This window comes from Fonsecaea monophora (assembly GCF_001642475.1).
Source record: "Fonsecaea monophora strain CBS 269.37 chromosome Unknown Scaff5, whole genome shotgun sequence".
Taxonomy (NCBI): domain Eukaryota; kingdom Fungi; phylum Ascomycota; class Eurotiomycetes; order Chaetothyriales; family Herpotrichiellaceae; genus Fonsecaea; species Fonsecaea monophora.
The window spans coordinates 566135-591259 of NW_019173936.1; the positions used below are offsets into that span (position 1 = coordinate 566135).

The 25125-nt window shown below is 50.9% G+C and overlaps 9 protein-coding genes across 9 annotated transcripts; 4 read left to right on the plus strand and 5 right to left on the minus strand.

Moving 5' to 3' along the window:
* Positions 1–298: 298 nt before the first annotated feature.
* AYO21_01457 (hypothetical protein) lies at positions 299–661 on the plus strand (the record flags this gene model as incomplete). The annotated part of the gene is made up of 1 exon (XM_022651440.1): positions 299–661. The coding sequence occupies one exon, from the start codon at positions 299–301 to the stop codon at positions 659–661; it is 363 nt and encodes a 120-aa protein (XP_022516413.1).
* A 497-nt stretch (positions 662–1158) lies between these two features.
* AYO21_01458 (hypothetical protein) lies at positions 1159–2250 on the minus strand (the record flags this gene model as incomplete). The annotated part of the gene is made up of 2 exons (XM_022651441.1): positions 1159–1621; positions 1673–2250. 2 exons carry the CDS (start codon positions 2248–2250, stop codon positions 1159–1161), a joined length of 1041 nt encoding a protein of 346 aa, XP_022516414.1.
* Positions 2251–6288: 4038 nt separating this feature from the next.
* On the plus strand, positions 6289–10129 carry AYO21_01459 (hypothetical protein; the record flags this gene model as incomplete). The annotated part of the gene is made up of 7 exons (XM_022651442.1): positions 6289–6518; positions 6571–6660; positions 6741–6841; positions 6918–7022; positions 7092–7235; positions 7480–7561; positions 8689–10129. 7 exons carry the CDS (start codon positions 6289–6291, stop codon positions 10127–10129), a joined length of 2193 nt encoding a protein of 730 aa, XP_022516415.1.
* A 261-nt stretch (positions 10130–10390) lies between these two features.
* AYO21_01460 (DNA repair protein rad18) lies at positions 10391–11848 on the minus strand (the record flags this gene model as incomplete). The annotated part of the gene is made up of 2 exons (XM_022651443.1): positions 10391–11668; positions 11729–11848. 2 exons carry the CDS (start codon positions 11846–11848, stop codon positions 10391–10393), a joined length of 1398 nt encoding a protein of 465 aa, XP_022516416.1.
* Positions 11849–12879: 1031 nt separating this feature from the next.
* Positions 12880–15165, minus strand: AYO21_01461 (hypothetical protein; the record flags this gene model as incomplete). Its single annotated transcript, XM_022651444.1, has 1 exon — positions 12880–15165. One exon carries the CDS (start codon positions 15163–15165, stop codon positions 12880–12882), a length of 2286 nt encoding a protein of 761 aa, XP_022516417.1.
* A 427-nt stretch (positions 15166–15592) lies between these two features.
* On the minus strand, positions 15593–17404 carry AYO21_01462 (hypothetical protein; the record flags this gene model as incomplete). Its single annotated transcript, XM_022651445.1, has 4 exons — positions 15593–16112; positions 16159–16597; positions 16809–16933; positions 16989–17404. The coding sequence occupies 4 exons, from the start codon at positions 17402–17404 to the stop codon at positions 15593–15595; spliced, it is 1500 nt and encodes a 499-aa protein (XP_022516418.1).
* Positions 17405–18085: 681 nt separating this feature from the next.
* Positions 18086–19159, plus strand: AYO21_01463 (hypothetical protein; the record flags this gene model as incomplete). The annotated part of the gene is made up of 1 exon (XM_022651446.1): positions 18086–19159. One exon carries the CDS (start codon positions 18086–18088, stop codon positions 19157–19159), a length of 1074 nt encoding a protein of 357 aa, XP_022516419.1.
* Positions 19160–19368: 209 nt separating this feature from the next.
* AYO21_01464 (hypothetical protein) lies at positions 19369–22889 on the minus strand (the record flags this gene model as incomplete). The annotated part of the gene is made up of 3 exons (XM_022651447.1): positions 19369–22476; positions 22528–22668; positions 22722–22889. 3 exons carry the CDS (start codon positions 22887–22889, stop codon positions 19369–19371), a joined length of 3417 nt encoding a protein of 1138 aa, XP_022516420.1.
* Positions 22890–23501: 612 nt separating this feature from the next.
* AYO21_01465 (hypothetical protein) lies at positions 23502–25013 on the plus strand (the record flags this gene model as incomplete). The annotated part of the gene is made up of 1 exon (XM_022651448.1): positions 23502–25013. One exon carries the CDS (start codon positions 23502–23504, stop codon positions 25011–25013), a length of 1512 nt encoding a protein of 503 aa, XP_022516421.1.
* Between the last annotated feature and the right edge of the window lie 112 nt (positions 25014–25125).

Here is a 25125-nt window from a genome sequence, read left to right on the forward strand (position 1 = left end):
TCTTTCGACCGATCTTGTATGCCATGCCTAGGTAGAGAGAAGTGGCGTCACAGGAAGTTACAAGTTAGGGGACTTCATCTGCCGGGCCTGTCCACCCGGACCGCGCGGAAATGTAAGTTAGTCTCATGCGCTCACCGTGTGAGAAGGTTTCCCAGTCAGGTGAGAAGGTTTTCTTATTGAAGGCGAGCAAAGTCGAGACACCAGCCGTGGTTATAGTCTAGGCAAGATATCTTCCGTTCGAGAATTTCAGTTGTTAACAAAGAACATTTTTCAACAAGGAAATGACGCAAGGAAAATCATGTGGAAGAAAATCCGTGCCTTTTTCAAACTGGACCGATCTTCTCAGCCATCGAAACATCAGCGCCAGTCCGACACTCTTGGAAGCCTAAGTGAACTCGCAATGCCTCCGCCTATTGAGAATCGCCGCGATTCTGAAGTCTATCGCCACCACACTCTGGAGGAAAACATTGAACGAAGTTCACAGGGTGAAGACATTGATGCTGAGGATGGAGAAGAAGATATTCTTGTTCGCCATCACACCCTCGAAGAGAATCTCGCGCTCGCGAAAGATCTTACTCGGGAGATGAACCGACAGTCGCAGGAACTTCGTCGCCTCTCCTCTGAACACCACCGTGCCTCAAGCTCTGGGACAATGACTTGAAATGGGTCGAGCACGCAAGACTATGGCGTGAGAGGGTAGGAACAACACAAACATCACGTGTTTGGTTTCCATCAGAAAACGCCTTGGCACTGCAGGACAAACATATTTCTCAGAATTCTTCGCAACCTCGCAGGATATTGATACTTGATTGTTACAGATGGTTACTTTGAATCCGGATGAGATATAGATAAACCTGCATCGCCAATTTGGCTGAATCAAAGCAGCCCCTTCCATGTCTAGCGAGCGTCTGTGCCGTGGTGACATTTATACCTGTCCACCTCGTTGTCAACGGGGTGCGCGAAGCGTCTACGGTTAACGGACGCGTTGTTTGACGACTGCAGCAGCCCACAGCCGGTAGAACTTGTTAATGCTTTATGAGCCCCACGTCCTACAAGACCTCAAGATAGAACTCTGTGCCTCTTAATACGGACTCCCTAACGATAACACCATCAGCAGTCGAATCATTCCGGTCAAGCTTGTTTCTTCCAATTGAATCTCTAGTCCAACCGATACCGCTCCCGACTGGAACTCAGCCGACGGTTCGAAAACTCTCCCGGACTTGCATCCACCGCACTTTCCAAAGACGCTGGCTCTGCCTCAATGCTTGCACGCCTCATCCTTCTCGAGGAAGGCCGGTGCATGATCTCTCCATGCTTTTCACCATCCCGAGGCAGCCCTTCACTTGCAGCAGTACTTTCTCGCTCGAGTTCACCCTCCTCCATCTCTTCACGTTCAATCTCTCCTTCTTCCGCCTTTTCCAGCGCTGAATCTTCTTCAGCATGAACGAATGTTGCACCAGGGGCCCACCAATGAAGCGGATAACGACGACGCCCGACATTATTGATGATTACAGCCCATCCAAGCATAATGAGGGATGAGGCAAGAACAGTGGGCAAGTATCGCCACGATAGCGTTACCACATCCGATTGAACCGCCGCATTGAGACCCGTAGCACCGGCGCTGCGCAACATTTAATATGTGTCGTTTGGTACCTCTTCAGAAACCACTTACGGAGGATGAGCCGTTCCCGTGATCAGCATGGCGAGGAGTGAAGTTGCCATGGACAGTCCTCCGTTGATAAAAGTCGAAGGGTGAAAATGGGTGTTCTCCAGGTATCCCTGATAACTCGCGTTCAAGACCCACAACCTGGTAATTGCGGTTCCTACCAGAGCCGAGATGAAGTGACCCAAGACAAAATTTCGTGGTTGGGCTACCGGAGACTCGATGACCCCAAAAAGGAGAACGGCAGACGCACCAAATGACGTGATGATAGTAGGTGTGTGATAGATGTCGCGAAAAGCGGTGCTGGTTGACATGATTGCCTCGATGAGAAGGATGCCGCCGAAAGCGCCAATCCAACCAAAAAACCAGACTTCAAGCCGGAGTGGGATTTTCTCCAACCATGAGAATGGCGGAAATGGCAAAGGCTCATATGGAGGCTCAGCGTTTGGCGGTCGATAACCTGTGAACCGGGAAACAATGAGTGGCAGATCAGCTCGATAGTCCCTCTGGAACTTGATGCTATGAGGAGTCCTCTGTGTTCTCTTTTGCATAGGCTGTCTCTCCCCGTTTCGACTGGTCTGCTGCATCTTGATGCTTATATCTTGAACTGACTTGTGATGAATTTCATGGTCTTAATAGCTTCAGTGCTGTTAAATCCTCTGGTCTCTGAAGAAGAGGGAGACGGATATATAGACGCGACTGCATGATGTAACACCTGCTCTGGTGATTCAGATTGATCGTCCGAAGGTTGCTCAGACTTCAATGAAATGGATCACATTTGGACGTCGTCTTCGAGACACTACTGTTAGTGGTGCAGTATTCGGTGAAAAGCCTTGTTGCCAGGCGACATAACAGTTTACCTCGGATCGACCGGGCAGAACGGTCCAGTATTGTTTGAAACTCACTGATACCTATATTGTTGACGTGAGTGTCTGATGATAATGTAGATTTGTGAAAGACTACGTTACAGATATGGCGATCTCACATGATATTGAATTTTGATTAAATCTTGTGGAGCACTACCCGCATGGTACTGGGGCACGCATTCTGCTTTTACCATCCTCAAGCTATGGATTTTCCAATTTCCATCAGAAAGTGGCTAGAAAGAGTGACGTTCGCATTATCTGCCCGGAACAGCACCAGCCGTCAGAGCCGCCCACCGTTGTCTTCTGCTGGCCAGCGCTTCAATTAGATGATAGACTAGCAGCACTACTCATAATGTAAGGCCGAGTCTGCCCTGTTGTCTCCTATACAGGTCACCAAGATTGACCGTTCTGGTCCTCATCACAAGGCAAGATCGCCCCGATATCAGTGAAAGATGCTTGACAAAATCCTCCACCGCAGAAGCTTGAAACCTGGGGTTAGTATGTCGTTTCAGATTCATCGCAGAAGCTGAGCAAATCGAACGTTTCGAGAACAAGAAGCTAAATTGATCTCAGATACATGGACCAGCAGAGGAGGTTGCACAAGTCGCCGATCCACATACAGCGCCTCAGAATATCACAATAGATCGCAGCGATGAAAGCCCAGCTTCAGCTGTAGATCAAGGACAGAACTCGACGAATGCGCATCAACCGGAGCCAAAAGCATTGCCCAAAAACCGTCAGATGCAGGACGACGGCGCGAACAAGTCGGCGCATCGCAAGTCTTTGCTGCACCCTAAAGGCATCCTCCGTAAACGCTCATTGAGTGACGGTGCACATCAACCTGAAAGCGGGCTCGAAGGAGGAGTGAAGCAAAACACTGAGTCCCAGCCATCTTCGAAACCTGATTTGCGGAAGCTTATTCCACCACTTGGAAAGGCGAAGAGGGAATACGTGGTAGCTACGCCCGGTGGAAACACCCAAGGAACTCCGTAGCCAGAAAGTGAATGAAGACGATATGAAGGCGCATGGAGCTGATCCATTAAAACCGAAGAATGACAATGCTGTTTAGGCAGTCAACCTAGTTAGGGAGCACTTTGTCTCTGAACCAACGATAGTGGGAAGTCATTGTACCAACTATCCTCCCCTGAACGGTCGTGTTAATACCCTTGTGCACATGTCGCACTGTGTGACGGGATCTCCAATTTGGGCATAGCCTAAAGTCCGCGAGAGAAGTCAGACTTTTGTTCCGTACGGGCCGGGCGGCACAGGCTAGGTGAAAGGGGAGTTAGCTCTTTCATAAATGTGGGGAAGCGGGGAGTAAGGTCACTTGTTTGTGCGGGCTCCATTTGGACCATGGGCTGGCAAACACTGTGTCTTTCACCATAACGGGGTGTCACCTGAACAGACTACGTCCAATTATTGCTTCACGTAGATTGATACAGTACCCACAAATCGCGCAATGATATATGAAGCTATTACAAGGTATTGGAAACTTGTTGATGATCTGCCCAGGACAGTGCAGACATATCGAGAAACGCTGGACTACTAAAAGTTGTTGACTCATTGTAACTCTCCCATGGCTCTTTCCATCAAATTTTCCTATGATGAAGAGAAGCCATTGACACCTGGATCCATGGTTCTGGGCGTAGTCAAGCTCACTACCTACGAAGAACGAATCATCGAATCCCTGAATATCGACTTCAAAGGCCGAACGAAAGTCTTTCTCAATCAATACTATAGCGACATGGTTGTCTCCAGAACAGACTATACATCGGAGAGCTACCTCTTCAGCCGGCATATTAGTCTACACAGTGGTGAGAGTGTTGAAGATAAAGGGACTTACTCTTGGCCCTTTGCTTTTCGGATTCCACTGTTTGCGGCACCTCGAGCTGTGGCACCGGGGACGACAGACTCATTCTATCCAATGCGCCCCTGGAAGGGTGATCTTGCACGGGTTGCCCACCCTCTGCCTCCTAGTATGAAGCAAAGCGGCAAGTTTATTTGCTCTATACAATATGTCCTCGAAGCGACACTCGTGTACCGACCTCCAGCCGCCAACCACCTCAAAAGGAAGGGGGCTACACTGCAAGCAACTCGATCGATATCTGTTCAGAGCCTGGATATGACTTGCCGCACACGGCCTGGGGACGACTGGCCGTATAGTGTTCATCGTCACACGATGTGCTGTGCCCCTGGGCGTTCTCCATCTCAGTCTATCTACCGCCTGATCCCGATTCTTCCCAGAGCAAGTGCACATTCGGCATCCGAAGCGAAGCTTTTCTTTTCTGTCTGGTTGCCAAAGAAAGTGGAAATCAAAGAACAGCAAGCGCTCTTCGTCCCAATTTCCTGCACGATGGGCCGCTCTACAGTAGGTCAAGAGCTATCGCCATTGACAGACGAACCATGTCCGAACGCTGTTGTGTGCTCTTTCAAGCTCGCACTAGTGCGGCATACACAGGTACGAGCCGGGTCTCATACCAGCTCATCTTCCCAGCGCGTTTTCATTCGAAGAGGATCGGTTAAAGTGCCTGTCTCCCACGGTGAGCCATCTGCAACTCAAACAACCACTAGCACTCCGACCTCATCGGCCAACCTCTGCGACGCCACCGATATGTCCCTTCCTCCCGATCTACTGACTGCAGATTTTTCAACCTACAATATTGCTCGCTTTCACAGCCTCGAGATTTCTTTTCGCATGAAATACGGAAAGAAGAAGCACAAGTTCACTTTACGCGACGTTCCTCTCCAGGTGGTTGCTCAGTCTGAAAGAGAGCTTGAAAGACGATTGAGCGAAGGCATAGAGGAAGATGATGAGTACGGGTGCTACCTGAGCGGGATTCAGTGGCAAGATTATCGTGCAAGTACAAGTGGTACCGGAGATCATACAAGAGAAGTTCTACAAGCTATCATTGCAGAACCAGGTGGCGATGGCGATTGCGTTTCGGAAATTCCACCGCCTTGTTACACTGCTTGACAGAAAGTGTGTCTCAATGGAACAGCTGCCCCCTTTCCACCGAAGATGGCTCGTAGTCTTGGCGGCTCTATGAATGGACCTGATCCTAGGATCACCGATTGCAATATTACTCAGTGCCTTGATTGTGGGCGCCTTCAAAAGAGTCGGCAGTTGACTCGTTGGCCATGAGGTAGCTCCTCGTCTTCACGTTTGTCCCGGTCTATTCGTCATCTGGATCACAGTTGGTCCTAGATGTATGGTAGATTCTAGAGTAGAAGAAGTATGACGCGGCGGTAGTACGTGCGTGGGAATGTCAAAGATCACCTCCATCTCTTGATATTCTACCTCATCTTTTGTGCTGTCGGAAGAACGGGTTCAGCCGATATGGACAAGTTCACAAAGTTTCTGGGGTCTCGACTAGATACGGCTAAGGCTAACAGGGGTCTGTATTTCCAGAAGTGGGTGTCGCGGTTGGGACGGGAAAGGTCGAACAAGTCCCGGAGGCGACATCTGTCGGTGTTGCTAGTCTGGAGAAAAGGGCAGCTTTTGGCTTTCTCCGCTGATTGACTGGTCCAGAGGCAGGTGGTTGATCATTGACCCAAGACGACAGGGACGACCGAAAACAGACAGGCCACTCCTTTTCAATTAGAGAAATGGAGAGGGTCGAGTCAACCCGGCAGCAAATATATAGATGGCTCTAGACTACTTGCAGCACGCTTTTGAAATGGTACCTCTCAACCTTCTTTGCAGCTCGCGCAGTCCTTCTGAACGACGTGGCATTACTTCAGTATCATTACTCGAACAACATGGCGACAGATGAGCAAGGGTTTACTGACGCTGCCAACAACAACAACCAAAATGGAGACGCATTACCGGAAGGGAGTAAAGCGACTGACATGCAAAATGAGTATTTGACTCGTTACCAGACAGCTTCGAGCGTGGTTATTCCCAGAGACGTCTTCGAGTCAATGTACCTCTCTCCATATACACAGAGACTCGGACACCTACGCAGCACGTTTGGAAACCCAACGCCTATGTCAGTTATACATGAAGCGATCAGCTTTATATCCACTAACGAATAATCAAAGGCCATTGATGGGTTTCTTGATCGCGTCTATGCCGTTAGGATGTAATCTGATGGGCTGGCGAGGTTCCGGCGGCGATGGAGCAGCCATAATGTAAGTATGAATATGCTTTATTTACGATCACTTGCCCTCCCCCCGTTCCTCACTTATGCTGACCACGACTTTGTCGGTAGAGGACTCTTTTTCTTCTTTGGTGGAATGCTCCAAATCCTTGGATGTATCTTGGAATGGATCATCGGCAATACCTTTCCATTCGTTGTCTTCGCTTGCTACGGTAGGTAACTACTACCGCTGGATGACTATTTCAAGAGGTCTTGTTCCAGCACAAGACTGACGGCCTGGGCTTACAGGTGCGTTTTGGCTGGCGATGGGAGTAACGCTCCAGCCCGCGTTCAACGCACAAGCCTATTACACCTCACAGCCCGGAGGAACTGCACAGTTTTACTCGAGTTTCTGTGAGTATGCTCATCTTTCCCGCTGAAAGACACGTATAAACTTACTAACGATACTATCTATGTCCCTAGCGTTCTTCTGGATGGTGATGGCCCTTGTCACCTTCTTCTTCCTCATCGGCTCTCTCCGGACTAATGTCGTATTCGTCCTGGTCTTCCTCTTCATCGATCTTGCTTTCATTATGTTGATGGCTACATACTGGTCCGCCGCCGAAGGTAAAACGGGGGTCTCTGAAAAGTGTCAAAAGGCAAGTCAGTCCGCTTTTTCGAATTTTGTCACATCAGTTCAATCACAAGCTTTTTTTGCTACTAGTGAACCCTGCCTTTTCTCCCTGGTCGATATGTTGTTCGTCTTAAGAAGAAAATTCTAACAGATGCGACAAGGCTGCCGGAGCCTTTATATTTGTCTTCTGTGTATTCGGATGGTATCTATTTTTCACAATGATTCTCATGGCTGTAGACTTTCCGCTGCGGCTGCCGACAGGAGATCTGAGTACGATATTCAAGGGTGCGTCGGAAAGAAACAAGCCGGAGCCCAATGCGTGAGCCAAGTCTACTGGGAAACACGAAGTGTCGAGGGTTGTTGTCAAGATCCATGATGAGAAAGTGGGCAGATTAGGTCCTGGGCATTTCATAATCGGCAACGGTATCAGCATGGAATTTGTTCTTTTTTTGAAAGAGATATCTTGCACAGGGGTATTGAGAGACTATAATAACCTGGGTAGTCCGTCTTTAGTAATTCCGTTTAAAAACATGAACATCATGAACTGCGTCGCAACTGTGGGGGATTCGACAGGCTCGATGAAGTATATTAAGGTGTACTCACAGAACACTTGAGTCAAATCTCGACCTCGCGAAGCTGGTCCACGAATATCGGCAGACCTTCATTTCCACTTTTTGGTGAACCAGTATCTAGTAAACCTTCTGAGCTGGTGTTCCACTATCGTGTCAGAAGCGGAAAGTCGCTTCTCCGTCGTACTCTAAACTTCCGTTCCCGCGAATCCCGTACACCTACATGGATAGCCCAGGCGCGAAAAGTGAAGAATCACCCATATAGCCTACTTCTTTGGAACCACCCTTCCCTGAACTCGGGGTGTTGATTGGTCCAGGCGACGGGAAAAGTCGTCATGGATACGGACAACATCATCAGTCCAGCTGGATAGTAGAAGTCGCATTTCACAGAATTTCGCACTGCCCGAAGCATTTCTATCAACCATGAGCTCTTCGAGAAGATCGATCTGTCATCTGCAAATCGTGTCCCAAACAATGCGAGGTCGGCTATAGGAAACTTAACCCTAATGGTGGGGTGGACGGATACTTTTGCTAGGGCGGTGTACCTCGTACTAACGAACATTCTCTCTTGGTCGTCAATACTTTGCCATCTGTTTTCACGACTTTTCAACGGTCCCCTTCGACTTAGTTTTCCAAGTCCCTCTGAGAGAGGGGTCCTCTTCGTCCTCATTTTCCTTGACAGGAGAACAATGTTACCGCCATGTCTCCTCTCCTCGACTGGCTAGTCGAGCACGAGCCTTCGTTTCGCAAGTCCGCCTCTCCCTCCGCCACATCTCTGATCAGCGAATGGGGTATTTGCCGCACATGGACATGCTACTGACCCGGGTCTTTGCATATGTAACAGAACACGTCTCCCCTCGCTCTACTCGGACCTTAGCCTCCAACGCACCTCCAACCCCGAAGGCCACACCGCCAATGTCACCGCCTGGTCGTCTGCCCTGACGCGCGCCACAGTCGCGGGACAAATCCCCCACGGTCAACACCATTTGATTCTGCAGACGAGCGACGAACTTCTCAATGCGCTGGCGAGTCCTACGTACGGTAGGCCCAGCGGGCTCGGGAGTGTGGTGGACGAATGTGTACGGCAGGGGAAGATGATTGATCTACAAGACTTTCTCGGCTCAGAGAAGAGCATATACTCCAGAGGTTGGATCCCGAGTCCGTGGGCCATTCTGCGCTGGGGCTTACAAAAGGCTGGAATGTCGTGGAGCAGTGGGAGCTTCGACGTGAGCGGCGGCAGGTTAAAGGCTGGAAACCTCGCGTTGGTTCCAGCGTTAGAAGAGGTCTGGAAGAGATTGTCTGCTGCAAGGGAAAAAGACACAAAAGCACAGACTCTGACTGATAGAGTCATGACGCGGGAAACATTCCTGAAAGACGTTAACGATGTGCTCAACCAGGCCGGTGAGATGACAGGGTCGCTGTCGAGTCAAGACCTGGAAGTGTTGCTCCGCTACCTCTCCCGTGACAAACAAGTTCTGTCGTATGACGGCAGCACCGTCAAATTCAAACCGCCGTCATCTACAGCCATACCTGAGCCGATCACCCAAGAAGATCGGTCAATCGCATCTCTGAAATCGCTTATCGAAGACGTCCACCAAAAGTCCGCGACCCTGTCCGCTCGCATCACGGTGCTGCAAGATCAAGCCTCGACTGCCGTGAAAACCGGCAACAAGGCCAGCGCCCTATCGGCCCTTCGCTCGAAGAAACTCGCCGAGCGGGCGCTCCAGCAGCGTCTAGACACCCTACATCAGCTGGAAGAGATCTACACCAAGATCGAATCCGCCGTGGACCAAGTCGAGATCCTCGCTGTGATGGAATCGTCCGCATCGGTGCTAAAGACGCTCAACAAGCGCGTCGGAGGAGTCGAGCGCGTAGAGGACGTCCTGGAGAGCTTGAGAGAGGAAGTCGGCAAAGTTGACGAATTTTCCACGGTCCTAGCAGAGCCGGTGGATTCGAAGGCCGTCCTCGACGAGGACGAAGTGGATGAGGAATTTGAAGCGATGGAGAGAGAGGAGCGCGAGAAGACGAAGAAGATCGAGGAAGAAAAGACCAGGCAGAAGTTACAGGAGCTTGATGCCCTCGAGCAGCTGCGCAGAGAGCGGGAAAAGGAGAGTCAAAAAGAAAGGGAAAGGCAAAAGCAAGAGCAAGGCGATGACCTCGAAATCAAGCAACAAGACCACGCCCAAGACAAAGAGTCGGAAGCGGCCCTGTTATCGTCGAGCATCGAGAAAATGCAGAGACTAGAACTCGATGAACGGACAGGGGACGACACGCAAAGAGACGGGCATCCAGAGAAGATCGCCCAAGAAGCATCCTAGTTTTGCCCACGAGGATAATTACCATATAAAACCCGGAAGAGTGGATTGAGCTATGGAGTTTCTGGGGAGCCAATTCCTTCAAGGAGGTCTCAAAACGTGGTGCTGTTCACTCATTAATAGTCATCGTGGCGCTGTGGCGTTGTCATAATTAACTCGACGTTGATTCATATTGCTCATGTTTCGAGTTTATGTAGGTTCTTTCTATTTGGAGTAGACTGAAAGTGTCATTGCTATATATACCCTCGTAGAACATCATTACCCTCACACAAAGTACCTTCCAGGAGGTCTCTCTGGGGTCTGGAGGTCCAGCCGTGGTTCTAGTGCGGTCTCAAATGAAGTGGGTGATGTGATCGCTATCGCAGTCTCCTGTGTTAGACCGTTGGTGGGAGCCTGTGGAATTCCGGCTCGCATTCGCTCTTGTACATCGACTGCACTTTCGGGAACTGATATTGCCCTAGCTCCATTTGGACCCACGGAAGGTGTTGGGCGAGCTTCAGAAAGGTCCTTGGGGGCCGAGTGGTCTGTTAGTTGTTGTGGAACGGGATCTAACGTTGGGTTTTCTGCCGCAGATGATTTCTGTTCCTCCGGCACTTTGGGTTTCCTTGCCCTAGCCTGACGTATCAGATCGTCAAAATTGCTTTTCTGACTCTTCACATGGTGCTCTCTGTTAAAATCCTTTGCCATGAATCCAGTGGTTGATGACCTGTCCAGCTGCCGTCCTAACGTATCCTCCCAGATCTTCAACTCACGGAGCAATTCCCTTTTCGTGACTGGGTTACTGGAATCGCAGTTGGCGTTCCACAGATTCACCCATTCGGTGTGGCGTCTACGCATGAGGTCTTTGGAGCCGTGATCCGGAATTCCCAGATCACGCAACTTTCTCCGTAACGCGTTGTCGGCAAGGAGGGAGTAGTTGATGAATGGCAGCCGCTCCTGTTGTTTGGAGGGTTTCCTCTGGGTGTAAGCGATTGTGCCAGGTGTCGCGATGCGGGAATTAGGAGGCGGAGCAGGAGAAGACGCGGATCCGCCATCGTCGACCGGAGTGTGACTGTCGCCTTGTATGCATTTATCCAGATGCGAATTTATGATTGTTTCCTTCATGCGCCGGTGGCAACAGGGACACTGGACGAGGCCATCCTGAGGCTCCGGATTGCCATTCCCACTGAGGAAGTGTGGGCTCTTGTGGCTGTCTGGATCTTCGTATACACTTCCTTCTTCTTCGCTGTCTTCTATAATTTCCGGAGTGGACGCGAGGCTCTGTTGGCTGGCGGGATCCGAGGCATTCTTCCTACTCTGGCTTCGAGTACTCCGTCGTTCAATGCCATTGCCGGTCGGTTCCGGTGCGACTTTTCGTCTCTTCTTTGGTCTTTCAGACTCGAGATCATCTTTTCGTTCTCTTTCCGCAGCCAATGTCACTGTCGCAAGGGTAAGGAGCCCTTTGCGCGACGCAGTGAAATGGGCGACCAGTTCTTCCACGGCCCAATTTCTCCGCAGCTTGATTTCCTGATCCTCCTCTCGACACGCCGGACATCTTCCTTCCTGAGATAGACATCTTCGTATACAAAGGCTGCAGAACGTATGGGAACAACTAGTCATCACAGGAGTTGTGAAGTAGTCCTTGCATACTTGGCATCGCAGCGAGGCGTCGATCGGGGCGAGGGCGGCCAGAGGGGTTTGCAACCAGTCTGTGCTGTCCGTGAAGTCATCGCGGTCTGCCATCACAGGCCTCAAGAATTCGGTATCGGCTGAGATGTTGCAGTCGCCTGAGCGTTAAACCGAACCTCAGACCTCAGTGTGCGTCAGCCCACCGATGGGCTTTGACGACAATAGACTGGAAAGTACCGAGCACTTCCTGGTGCTTGTACAGATGTTCCAGGTTGATGTGAATGGATGGCGCGGGTCGCAGTCGCAGGCTTAGCGTGTTTTTTCTCTCACTCTTTCGTCACGCGTAAAGTGGCAGTTGGAGTCGCGTGACGCGTAGCAGAAAATGGAGATTTTGTCAAGTTTATCAAGAATTAATGTTATTCCATACCTGACCAAATATCTCTGCCGTCATCTATTCTAACACTCACCCAAAGAATCTGAGCCCCCTTCTTCTTAGAATAAGTAGCTATCAGACAATTGCCTGTGTTGAACACTCTTTAGGGGACCAGCGGAACCTGGATGGAGAGTCTCTACAGCACGGCCACATCGGGATCCTGTCCCTACCGTTAAGTCTGCCATGGAAGAAACAGATCAACAGTGCCCGCTCCAAGGCCAAGATATTGAAATCCGTGTCTATGCAGCAGCAGCATCTCGAGGCTGAATTATGATGGCAGACGGTACGAGGCCACTGCTCAGAGCTAACTCTTCCAAAGGAGGTGGAGATCGGATGTAACATTTCAACAAACCCCTCCAAGTGAGGCAACCGTTGGCCTGATGCGCAAGGCTCTCGGATCTGGACATCAGTACACAGCAGGTCTAGAGAGAGAGGCCAACCGGGAGTGTGTCTCTTTAGATCAGCGTCGCAGGTTGTATAGGGTCAGCGACATCCGCAACATCCATTCTGAGGCTAACGTATAGAAGTGGAGAATTTCTCGAGCTATTGTTGTTCGTTCCTTCGAAGCCTTTGAATCATATTTTGCTCCCTTGTTGTATGATTTTGGCAGGTTGTTTTTCGCGCTCAATACCCGGATGATCGAATCAGATTGCGCTGCCCTGGATTTCCACGCTTGATTGGACCTCTAGCTGGACGGGTGCATTCAATGTCTTCATTCAAAATCGTCATCGCGCCGGAATGTGTCGCCCCTACTCAGCCGCGCCGGACTCAACGGCGTAACGGGTTCAAGGGGACTGGCTCCTGTTCCCAGGCCCCCTCCTGGAGTAACTTTTCGGTGGCCTTTGCTGTCGACCTTTTCCAGGGCATTCATTTCTTCCACTGTTTCATCTTCCACGTCAGCTTGGGCGTCCACCGGACCCTCCAGCTCGATCTGTCTCGTCGCTCCACTAAAGCCTCTTCTCCTTGCTTCTCCCAGCTTCATCCTCACAGCCAGTCGCAATTGATCTAGGTATTCGGCAAGCTCATGAAACTGCTTGTGTGATTCCGTGTTCTTCGTCTCACCATATAACTCTTGTGCTTCATCAAGTCGCTCAGCGGCGATCTCGGCTCGGCCGAGTTTCATCCATTCGTCAGCAGCCATGATATTCCATAGTGCAGCTTTCCGCTTACGCATACCCCAACTTGTGTTGCCGATGCCGATGCGGTCTGCAAAAGAAGATGCAACCCGTTCACTGACCAAAACATGTCCGATACTACCAACCAGGCCCAGTTCGAGGCTGCGAATTGCCCACTTCGCCGCGAGCTCGCCAGCTGCTCGACCTCGGACTTTCAACAGCTCGACGCCCAGCAAAATAGAGCGCAACGCAAGTGCTGGCTCAGTGCACCGGGTCAAATATGAATAGCTTGCAGTCTCGAGCATGTTGTCGAAGGTTTCGATTTTGAACTTGGAACTGCCGCTGCTCGTGAGCGGGTTCAAGAGAGTAGCGACGCAGCACATTTCGTTCGCTCCGGCCAAGTGTTCCCACGCTTTATCGTTGGAGTAGTCCCCTCGAAGCAGCTCATAGGTTGATCCCGCCAGTTTGTAATCTCTCAACATGAATGCGTAGTCAGCAAGCTTCCGCAAGAGACTTTCGGGAGCATCATAGCGATATATTCCTTGCAGGCTGTCGTAATTGCCGCTTGACCCTACATTAGTGGTTGATGACGAGCTTCGAGAAGAACTTCCAATTGCGGTCCATCTCTTAGAGAGTGACATGAACCGACCGGAAATACCGCGGCGACGCGAGGCAATTTGATCGTTCCACAGAGCAATCCTTTGCTCCATATGGTAGATTATTGATTGTGCAATGAGCTCGCGGACAAATGCGCGCAACGCCGTCGCATCTGACGAAAAGATATAGGGAGATGTTGAGGTATCGAGATCGATCAGATCGGCCGTGTCGTGTAAGAGAGAGAGTTGTTCAGTAGGAGATAGCCACTCGCTGGCAGGAAGTTCTTCCGTGTCGTCGTCGGTCTGGGTGCATGGCGCGGATCTCAGCCTGAGAAGGTGGCAGTGCAGGCCGAAATGGCGCTTCATCTGATCAAACAGCGCAGACGACTTGCTGAAATCATCTCGGTCCTCATCGTGGACAAGCACATAATATCTTAGATATTCCGGATTGGCATAAACAGGTAAGGCTCGCGAACCCGACGCGGTTTGCTGATAGAGATTGCGCAGGGTCTCGATGGGTTGTTTGGTGGCAGAACTGATAGCGATCACCGCACCAACTGGATGGCGGAAGGATTCATGCGAGTTCATAGTTTGAGACGCCAGAAGTCGTGCCAGAAACAGCCGGTAAAAGGGAGAGGTCTCGCCTCGTCCCAGGCTATCTTCGGTCTGGTCAAAGCCATCGCCCACAAAATGTTCCATCAATTCTTCTAGCTTGTCTGTGGAGTTCGACGCAGACTGCGCTGACGTGCCATCTTGAACTAGTTGGCCAAGGTCTGCAAAGTGCACACCAAAATCCTCCCATGCCCGGCTGGCTCCTGTGCTATCTCGCACCACCACCTTGCCGTTGATCTTGTCACCGAACGGGCGCACCAGCTCGACGAAGCCATTTCTCAGTCCTTTGCGAGCGGCGAGTTCGTCCACCTCGCGCGATGCGTAGATTGCAACAGTGGGAGAAAACGCCCGGACAATCAGAGACCGTGTGTCATCATATGTTTCTGAGGGGTTTCCGAGGGGGCTGTTCGCTCGTGATCTGCCAAACTTCGATAGTGACAGCGACAACCTCCCATTGGGGGAGCTAGAGCGAGAGAGAACGCTAGAAAAGGTGCTGGTGCGGGAACCTAGGGCGGGAGGGCTCGATGTGCGGACAGGGAGACTGTTAGTGGATGTCTCGGGTGATTCGTTTCTCGCGGGCGGTCTTGTCTTGCTAACCTCGAGTATCGGGATCGTGGGAGAGGACAGAATGTCAGGCGTCTGAAGAGGATCTCCATCACTCCGCGAAGAGGTCATGGACAATGATGGAAGAGGAATTGGACAATGGTGTCGTCTTGCGCGATGTCATGGAGTATGTGTTTGGGACCGGTACTTTGACTAGGGGTTATCAGCATACCAAGGGACAGTCACAGGTAGGAACTCAAGAAGCATCTCTTTTCCAGTCATTCATCAAGAATCGCATCACATCACTATCTGCAGGACGTTGCACAATAGGGATTGTGTAGGATCCAGTCGCAGCCTCGGGCCAAAATTGATCCACCGTATCACCTGAACGGTGAATCACTAAATGACTAGATGCAGTTCAGATTCGATACACATAAATCTGTCAAATGTTGGAAGGGTGGAAGGACAGAGCCTCTTTATTATTTAGTCTTGTTTGAACATTCTTTCATAATATTCGGTGCTTGAATTTCTATCTCGTGGAGACAAGGTACGTCCCGGATCAATGGAGGCCCATCAACTTCTTACTGTTCTCGTAGACAATATAGCTAATGCTGACTGCTGGCGCAACCTTCAACAAATTCGGTGTCACGCCTTTGAACAATCCTTTCACTCCTTCTCCTTGAACCGTTCTGATCGTGACATCGACAATGCCTTTGTAGGTAGGCGGGTGCAGCACTGTGCCTTGAGCCTGTAACCTCGTTCTTAATAGATTGATCGGGTACACAGCGGTCGCGCTGATCGCTCCTGATGTTGCTCCAATAACGCCTGTGAGAAGGTTGCTCATTTCCACGTCCTCCTCGTGGCAGCGATATTTCTTGGCTTTCCGTGCTAGGACAAAATGTTTGCAATTTTCAAAGATGAATAGGTCGATAGCGCTGTAGGGGAACATGCCAGCGAGACCCATCCCTAATCCCCGATAATAGGGCATGAGTCTGCCCTGTCTCCACATCTTTCGTGCGGTTTGGGCGATCAACGCGTTTCCATGCAAGCCACCTTCGACCGTCTCGCATTGCATGCGGCTATCGCCAGTTAGTACACGGCGGCAAAATCCAAGTCGTTACTTACAATTTCAGAGTATCGAGAGGATAAACCACGCATTGGGCGACTGCACCACCAATACCACCGGCTAGGAACTGCGAAGTCGGGTAGAGGTGCTTTGGATCCGAACCCTCAAACTCGGCAAACATCTTCTTCGCGGCCTCGTATGCACCAAACTTGATGGCAGACTCCGGCATGACCTTGACGACATTGAGACCGTTCCCAGCAAACAGACTTCGCATTCCGCCAGCCCGCCACAGATCCTTGCACGCGTCAACCAACGGCCGGGCAAAGTTCTTGACCACCTCAAGAGGTGCCCCTTTTTTGGCCGCTTCTACCGCCGCCGGTTTGGGATTCGTTTGAGCGATCAGATAGACCTTGAGTCGGTCTAGCGGTGCTGTTACTGTCCGCGAGATCATGCCTGCTAAGCCACCTGCTATGAAATAGCCTAGTGGGATGAGGATTTCTGTCAGCATCGTCAATTAGGTTAGAGACGATGAACAGAAATCGTGTGCTGAACATCAAAATCCCAAAAGGGACAGAACCTGAGTCAGGTTGCGCCTGGCACTCAGCTGCTCAAAAGCCCTCAAAGGCAGTGTAAAGCAAGGCAAGGTAAAATCGATGTTCAGTTGCCACTGGAATGTAGGTATCGAGCAAAGGGGTGAAGTAGCCCTTACCAAATCCTTGAAGGGTGTCATTAATGTGGACATCACCTTCTTGGTTAACATTTGCTGTCGCCGAATAATATGATATCAGAGATCCAAGAGTGGGTGCACTCGCAGGTAAAAAGAGAAGAAAATTCCTGTACGCCATGTCAGAGATCGTCGGATCAAGAGTGGCTGAGGGCATATCCAGACCTCCATTCTTCAAAGGATATTTGCCCGTCATGGTTGACGTCCACCTCGTCAAAAAATTGATCCAGCTTCGCGCTACTTATTGTCAAACCTGCCCTACTAAATGCGGCACGAAGCTCTGCCTTATCCAGCGCGCCGCTGTTATCTTTGTCTATACTTTCAAAAAGTTGCCAGAGCTCGCGCTCAGCTTGTTCCACAAACACTCTGAACTCGTTATATTGTATGCGTCCATCCCCAGAGGTATCGACCGCTTTGAGAACATCGTGGAGGAGGTCATCGGCGTTTTTAAGAGGATGGTCGATTTTGCGCAAGCCTTTCTTGAGAGCTGGAAGGTCGAGCTGACCCTCGTTCCGAGTATCGAGGTTGCGCCATAAGTCTTGAATCCGCTCATCGCGGCGTTCGTGTGACTCTCCGTTCATGCTACATCCGTTGGTGGGAATGATAAGAAGGGACTATCTGTGGGGGAGCATGATTGTGTGCTTCTCTTCACCAAGCAAAGCTTCGGAGGTGACTGATTGAAAGGTTGGCGAGGCGTGAGGATTGTCTTGGGGACAATTAGATGAAGGATCAGTAGTGGCCCAGCCGACTGTGAAAGGAGAGGATCGGAGAGAGACGAAGAATCCGAAGCTCTGTTTGCCGCAAAACAAGCTGGGCAGTTGGTGATGGATTGATTGCTGAGGTGTGGTGGGTGTGCTTTGGAAGGGTGACGTGCTGTGGGGGCGTTAGTTAACTGGCGGTTAGCTTATATCAGCGCCACTGACGAGGATCTTTTAAGCCTAAAGCACCCAAGAGCACCTCAAACCCCGAAACTCTCCCCTTTTTGACCCCCCCCTGCTCGGCCTCACTAGCCCGCAGCGTCAAAGGCGTGGACAAAGGTTACTGGTCAGCCTCGCGCAGCCTTGCCGAGCCTTCTCCCAACTTCAACTGCAGTTGTCAATGTTCTTTTCAAGCTCTATCCTTCTGCCAATGTTTGTCATCTATCAATTCAGTGAATAATGGTGGTGCCATGAGGAAGCTTCGTAGCCTTATGTTTCGAAAGGACATGCCGGGCCGATTCTTGAGGGGATTCGTGACGATTATCAACACTATCTTCTAGCAGGATGGCGGCCAACTACTGGGTCTCGACACAGCGCAAATTCTGGACATTCACACCGGAAAAGCTGCTCGAGATCCGCGACGAGCTGGACAGACAAAATTCCAAAGTTCTTGAACAGTGGCCCTATCCGGATAGAAGACTTATGCTCATCTTCCTGAGAGACAGAATCTTACAGCTAGGCAAAAGGCTGCAATTCCGCCAACAATGCGTTGCCACTGCCATGGTCTACATGCAGCGCTATTTCCTCTCGACACCGATGCAAAACGTCAACCTCTACCTGCTTGTTGCGACAGCTTTCTATCTTGCCTCCAAAACCGAGGAATCACCCCATCACATCCGCCTTGTCGCGGCCGAAGCACGCCAAGCATGGCCCGAATTCGTGCCGGGGGATGTCTCGAGGCTCGGGGAGATGGAGTTCTGCCTCATCTCAGAGATGCGCTCCGAATTAATTGTCTGGCATCCCTATCGCTCCTTGATCGCCCTAAAGGAGAATCAAGAGCTCAAGTTGACGAACGACGAACTTGGCTTGGCTTGGTCCATCATCAATGACAGCTACATGACCGACTTGCCACTGACCTGTCCTCCTCACCTTGTTGCCATTATTGCAATGTTTCTTGCCGTGGTCTTCTTACCCTCTGCTAAGGCCGCCGGCACACTCCGTTCTTTGCCTCACGAAACCCTATCAAACCCGGATGCCGGTCACTTTTCATCCCTTGGTGTCGGCGGGCGCCAGAGCCTGTCTACTCCTATCAATAGCGTGCTGAGCAATCTGCAGATGTCGAATCTCATGGCCACTCAAAGCAACGCCCACCTCAATGGGAAAGCATCATTTCTCAATCAAACCGAAACAGCCTCGCAGCAGCCAGGAGACAGAGAGAAGGTGATAAACCTGAGCAAGGATAATGAGAAGATGCAGAATACCATCAAATTCCTGGTCGAGTCCGGCATCAACATTGAACAGATGATTGAGGGCACCCAGGAATTGATCAGCCTGTACGATATCTGGGAGCAGTACAACGAAAAGTCCGTCAAAGACGCCGTAGCTCGATGTATGAAGACGCGTGGGCTGGACAGCTAGTTGCAATGTCAATTCACCCATTCCTCCTCTCTGACACCGTCAAACACCTGACCTAGTGCCGCCCACTCCGACTACGCCAACCTGCTTTCGGATGTCAAGAACGAGGGGTTTTATTCCAGCCAATGGTTCGTTCCAATCGCAAGACGCCAGTGTTTTGTTGGGGAAGTCAACATAGAGAAAGTCGGCAGCAATGTTACGAATCTTATAAGTTAGTCAACCAATACTCCACAAGGGTCGAGAAGGGAAAGTACCTTTGGCCAGCGGTGGAGCAGTTGTCTGGTCAATTTATCCAGCGCCTTGATACGATAGGCATCCATGGACAACATCCTCGAGTAGACATTCAGCGAAGCTTCAATTCTCTGGAGGCTTGACATGGGGCCGTGGACTTTTTGCATCACGGTCCACAAGTTAGCCTTTGCGGTGTCCGAACGCTCGCTCGAGTCGACAGTGAATAGGTTTTGATCAATGATGAAACACAGAAAGTCAAGCAAAGGGACAACCTGGCGATCATCTTGCTGGGCGTTGAGCGCAAGCTCTTCAACAACAATAGTCGAAACTGTTTCGGAAAGCCTTATCTGAGTCCTAGAGTCTAGCGACTGCATGTGCAGGACAAACGCATTGCTGGCCGCGCGACACAGGTCTTCTGTTCCGGATGTTGCCGACGAAGCAAGTCCAAGGATGAGATCCCTTTGCACCCAGGGTATAGATATTAGATCCATCAGTTGCTGGAAGTAAGTGACCGATAAGACGTCGGCAGGATATTGAAAGGCATTCTGCAGGTCTGGAAAGGAGGAATACTTCTTCCAATGGCTTTCTAGACATTTCCAGGCTCGGAAACGCACATTGGATAGCTTTTCCGCTGCCAATTTCACGACGAGCGGCAACACGTCTTTTAACATTGTGCTAGTCTGTTCACGAGAGCCAAGTGCATTCTGATATATGTCGACCGTCTCGAGCGTCTGCAATCGGAGGGTTGAACCAATGTCCCCTCGTTGGTCATTGGTGTAGTCTGTCAGACCACATTTGAATACTCCGTATAGTCGAGTTGTGACATTGTCGTCGATCATTGGTATTTCACTCGCGAGTATGACGCCCAGCGCCTCCATGGCATCAACTCTTGTCTCGATTTTATACGAGCCTTGGACGATATCCATCGCGTACGACAGAATTCTGTGACGGACTGTGGGATCAAATCCAATCTGCGCCAGATATCCGTGTAGCAAGCTCAGTGTTTTGAGGCGTCCTTTGCTTGTAGCAGCTGCGGATGTCTGTCTTTTGTCCTCGAGCCATCCTTGAATCATTGTGGCATCCGCGGAAAGTGGGAGAACCTTGAATAGCTCCACGAATGCCTCAGCGCTGGTCTGGACGGCAATTTCCCTGGTCCCAGCTGTGGTGCAGTGATTCAGAACTCCTGCGGCGGCCGATATCCATGACTGCAGCACAGGCGCTGGTGTTCGTTTTGCCATAGCGCAACACTTGCTGATTTCAGAGATAAGCGTGGCTATTCCTTCCATCACAAGTTCGATGTCTGCTGTCGTCCGGCCCTCGAGCTTGCCTGTCAACAGCTTCAACTCAAGAATCTTGTTGCCCTCTCTCTCCAACCAAGACAACGCTATCACAGGCTCAAGCAAAGCAAGCGAGGCAAGTGATGAGGCGAGCCCGAGGAGCAATCCGTGCCTGGCTGCTGCAGTGCTTCCCATGTTGATTGACTTAAGATTTAGTAGCTGGCGAAGGACAACTTCAGCGTAGGAAGAGAGTTCTGGGACGGGGAGGAACCTTGTGAGGAGGTGAATGGTCGAGGCAGCCCAGCGACGCTGGTTGACATCGGCGGCACAAACACCCCGCCACTCTCTCAAGGCTTCCAATAGAGCTCTGTGGTAGACGTTTCCAAGTGCCGCGGCCTGTGGAGCGACTTCAGTCATGGCCCGGGAGAGCCGCGCAATAGCATGATAGTCAACAACTTGGACTAACGAGATACCATTGGTGATTGTATCTGGATGCCGACCGATGAGCTCTTGTAGAGCCGCCGACGACCCTCGGCGAATGTTACCTGAAGGGTCGAGGCAAGCAGAGATCGTCAGTTTGACAGCTATGAGTTGTAGGACACTCTGGCACTCTGTTCCACCTTGCTCAGCATGATCCGAGTAAGATACGAGATCCAAATCTGAAGTACGGTATTTCCGAGCAAGAGCCCAGAGGCCAAAGCAAGCTGCATCTCGTACACCGACGCCAACTGAAGTGCCGACATTGGACCTCTGCTCAAATTCTAGGCCCAGGAGTAAGGCTCGGATGATCTCTGATAGCATTTTGGGTGGGGGAGATCGGCGGAAAAGCAGGTGTGCTAGTGTGAGCATTAAGCCATGCCATCTCAAGGGGTCGACCGCGGATATGACTCTCTTCATCATCCCAGTATCGTGGACTGTTCTGTCCGTTGTTGACAGAAGCTTATGACTGTGAGGATCTTCCAATAGGACGTTTTCTTCAAGATACCCCAAAATCGCTTCAATGACCTCTGCTGCCATGTCAGGATCTAGTCTCAGGGTAACGACGCTCAGTGCCTTGGCAGCGGCCATCCTGACCGGTGTGTCTTTGTCACCCAGAGCATCGAGGAAGTATTGTATACTCTCCTCGAGCATGGTGTTGGAGCTGTTCAGTTGCACAGATGAGTGTTTGGAGCTCAAGGAGATTGCATGTAGCAGAATGGCCCGCAAATTTTTCAAAATCCATTTCCGTGCAGGGGCCGAGTCTCTGATAGCAGCAAAATGGCTGCTCTCAGCTGTGGCAATCTTCAATATAGAACTGAAGTTGTTCTCAAGGTAAGAAGCGGCCTCGCTATCTGAAGCAGAGTTTGTGATACCGTAAAGAAGCGACAAGAGGCCCAAGGCTTTGTAGGGACTGAGGCTGACCAAATCAGCATCATTGAGGAGTTTATGAGAGGCATATTGCACAAGCTTGACAGGCAGTTTGTGGGCTAGCATGTCTCTCCGTGAGCTCAACCGTACTAGCAGAATACTTGCAGCTTCACGCTCCTTGCCCGGGCTTTCCAGTTGGTCGAAAGCAAGTGAAACGACACCGCCGGCGATGCCAGGAAGATTACCTAGGTCACCAGGAAGAGCGGTGACCGTGTGGCTGACCGACATAGTGGCCAGCTCGAAAGGCGCAAGCATCAGATGAGACAGCCAGAGAAGCATGATGTATCTCTCTTGCCAGGTCATACCTTTAGATGGTGTATTCCAAGATGTGAAAGCGGACAACATTGGAGCCAAGTATTTGGGCTCATTATTGAGCAAATGAACAATAACTTTGTAGCCCCTAACCTTACAGAAAGAGTACAGCAGTCTGCATATCGCTCGAGGTAAAGGACTGACGCTAGCTGTTCCAGATCGTTGCGTGGGGCCATACTGATCGCTTGAACTTGCAAGGTAGCCCATAAAGGCATCGGTAAGATGCTGGATCAGCTTCGAAAGATGCGGGTCAAGCAGTTGAGGCCATTCCTGAAATCGGTCAAGCTAATACCGAGTCAGCTATACTCTCAAAGACCAGCACACTCATGGAGACAAACCAGCAGATTTAATTCCTCACATTTTGAGTCGAGGACTCGAAGACGGCGTCTTGGTGGCACCGTCACGGGGTGGCATAATAGTAGTGGGAGCTTGTGCTGAAGTTCGCTAAGGAGGGTTCCTGAAGCCTTGTAGAGTTTGGCATCGAGATCATGCTCAGCTGCATCCATTTGCGCAGGACTGTGACGGCTTCACAGTGGCTGAGAGCAGCGGGATATAGTGTTGCTTCTTATATACTGCCTGCACCCCTATGCCGAACATATACTTGGTATGAGTTACTTGGTCGATAGGCAGAATAGGAATTTTAGAACGAGCGAGCCTGACACGTGATGACCCGCGCCTGGGTTGACACACGCTAGTCCTTATACAGCGAAGCTCCTGCTGCCCAACGTGTTCTCGCCCAATTGAATACGCGCATGTCAACGACGTCAACCTGAAACTGAAACTGGCCCAAGGCTGCCTGTTTCCAACTTCCCTGATACGACTTCACGTCAGGGAACAAAGCGCAGGGATACGCCCGTACTAGGTCACCGCGCCCGACAAATGGTCATCCTACCAGACATTTCAGTCATGCCCTCTATGTTTCCAAGAAGGCTACGGCGATTCACCCGCCCTGCCATCAATCCGCTACAGGCCTTCGGCTAGCCGACAACATCCACCACTCGATTCATTTCCGATTTGATTAGCTGCTCCTCACCGCCAGCTCGTCGTCACGCTCCCTCTTACCTGCACCATCCTCGAGACGTCCTGCAAAATCCTCGACTACGCTTCAGTCTGCGATCATGGCCAAATCTGCATTTGCTTCTCCCTTTCGCTACCTCCAGGGCCTGTTGGTCTCATCCACGACTGTCCTGTCCCGCTCTGATAACATTACAGCCTCAGCCCATTCAAATGACACAGCTTATACCCCGAGTCCTGGAACACGTGCAGGGTCCTACGATTCTGTCAGTTATGGCAAGGGCAAAAGAAAGGCTGTGGAAGAGGATCACTCTGGGCCCAAGACCAAAAAGCGTGCGATAAGCATGGACCGAGACGCTTTCACACCATACGGGGATGACAGTGATGTGCATCAGAGCCCGTCGATCCCCAGCGATGGAATAAGGACGAAGGCAGACCTAGATCGAACCTTGATGCCACCCCCAGCGACCCCTCACAGCCGAAGGACATCGTTGCTCGCACTACGTGCCGACCCTGAAGCGGTGCACGCTTCTCAGACGGGAATTCACGACGATGACTCGATATCGTTCGTTTCAACCGCAATGGCAAGGCAAAAGCTAGATTCCGTAGATTTCGACGCGATGGAGGAAGCGCGAAGGCATGCTGCTGCGGTTACTTTGCCTGCCAACTCAGGACTCTGGTCGCAGGCAGAACGCGAGTTATTTTTCCACCTCGCCTATCGTGGCTTCGAGCCTCTTCTTCCGCAAAACTGGATGATTGACTTTGACACATTACCGATTAGTGTGTTTGCACACGAGAACTCGGCAGAACCTCCACTCATCCAAAACATCCGAGACAACCAATTCAGGGCCAGCCATGCTCTGCGTCGACTCTTCGAGGCCGGCCATGATATACGAGACAGGACACACGTCAGCCCGGGTATTCCCAGAGAAAGGATTCTGGAACAGTCTGTGAAGAGATACCTCTACTGGGCTCTGACAGATGTGGGACTTCGCCCAAGTTCAAAGACCAGCTATATTCCAGTCCACGCTGTCGTCGCCAGGAAGAAGGGTCGGTCTACGCTGCAGACGCTTGAGGAGATCGCGAACAGGTTACAGAGGCTTTCGGTGCGACATCAAAGAGCTCAACATATTCACCCAAGCATCGAGACTCAAAGTCCAGATCTCATTGACACCGACGAAACGCGGGTAGCTGATGATGATGCATCTTCACCTACTCTTGTCGGCTTCGTGATCATCTCGTCGGTACTTGTCATTGTCACACTCAGCCCGTGTAAGAGGTATACACTGGGGCCCACAAAACCGCAAACAGATTCTCCATCTACCCCAGGAACTCCTCTTCGAGGCAGCGCGAGTGTCAACCCCGATCGACTCCGCATCATTGCTGAGCTTGATTTCAGCCAAAGAGATCAAGATGTATGGAATGCGCTAGGCGTGGCAATTGTCGCAATGCAGGTGCGTAAGGAGGCTCAAAAAGTGAACCATGGATTCAGCCGTGGTGATACGAGTGGAACTGATTGGGATGTAATGTCGGAGGCAGATTCTATACTGCAGGATGACTTCGAGGGAACGAGTACTTTGTCAAGGTTACAATTAGTTGACGACCCGGACCTCTAGTCGTTGGTGTACTTGTGATGAATCCAGCTTTACGAGGTACAGACAGACGGATCTACTGCAACGAGTGTACAGACTTGGAAGTCGTCTTTACTTGCACACAGTACTCCATTCT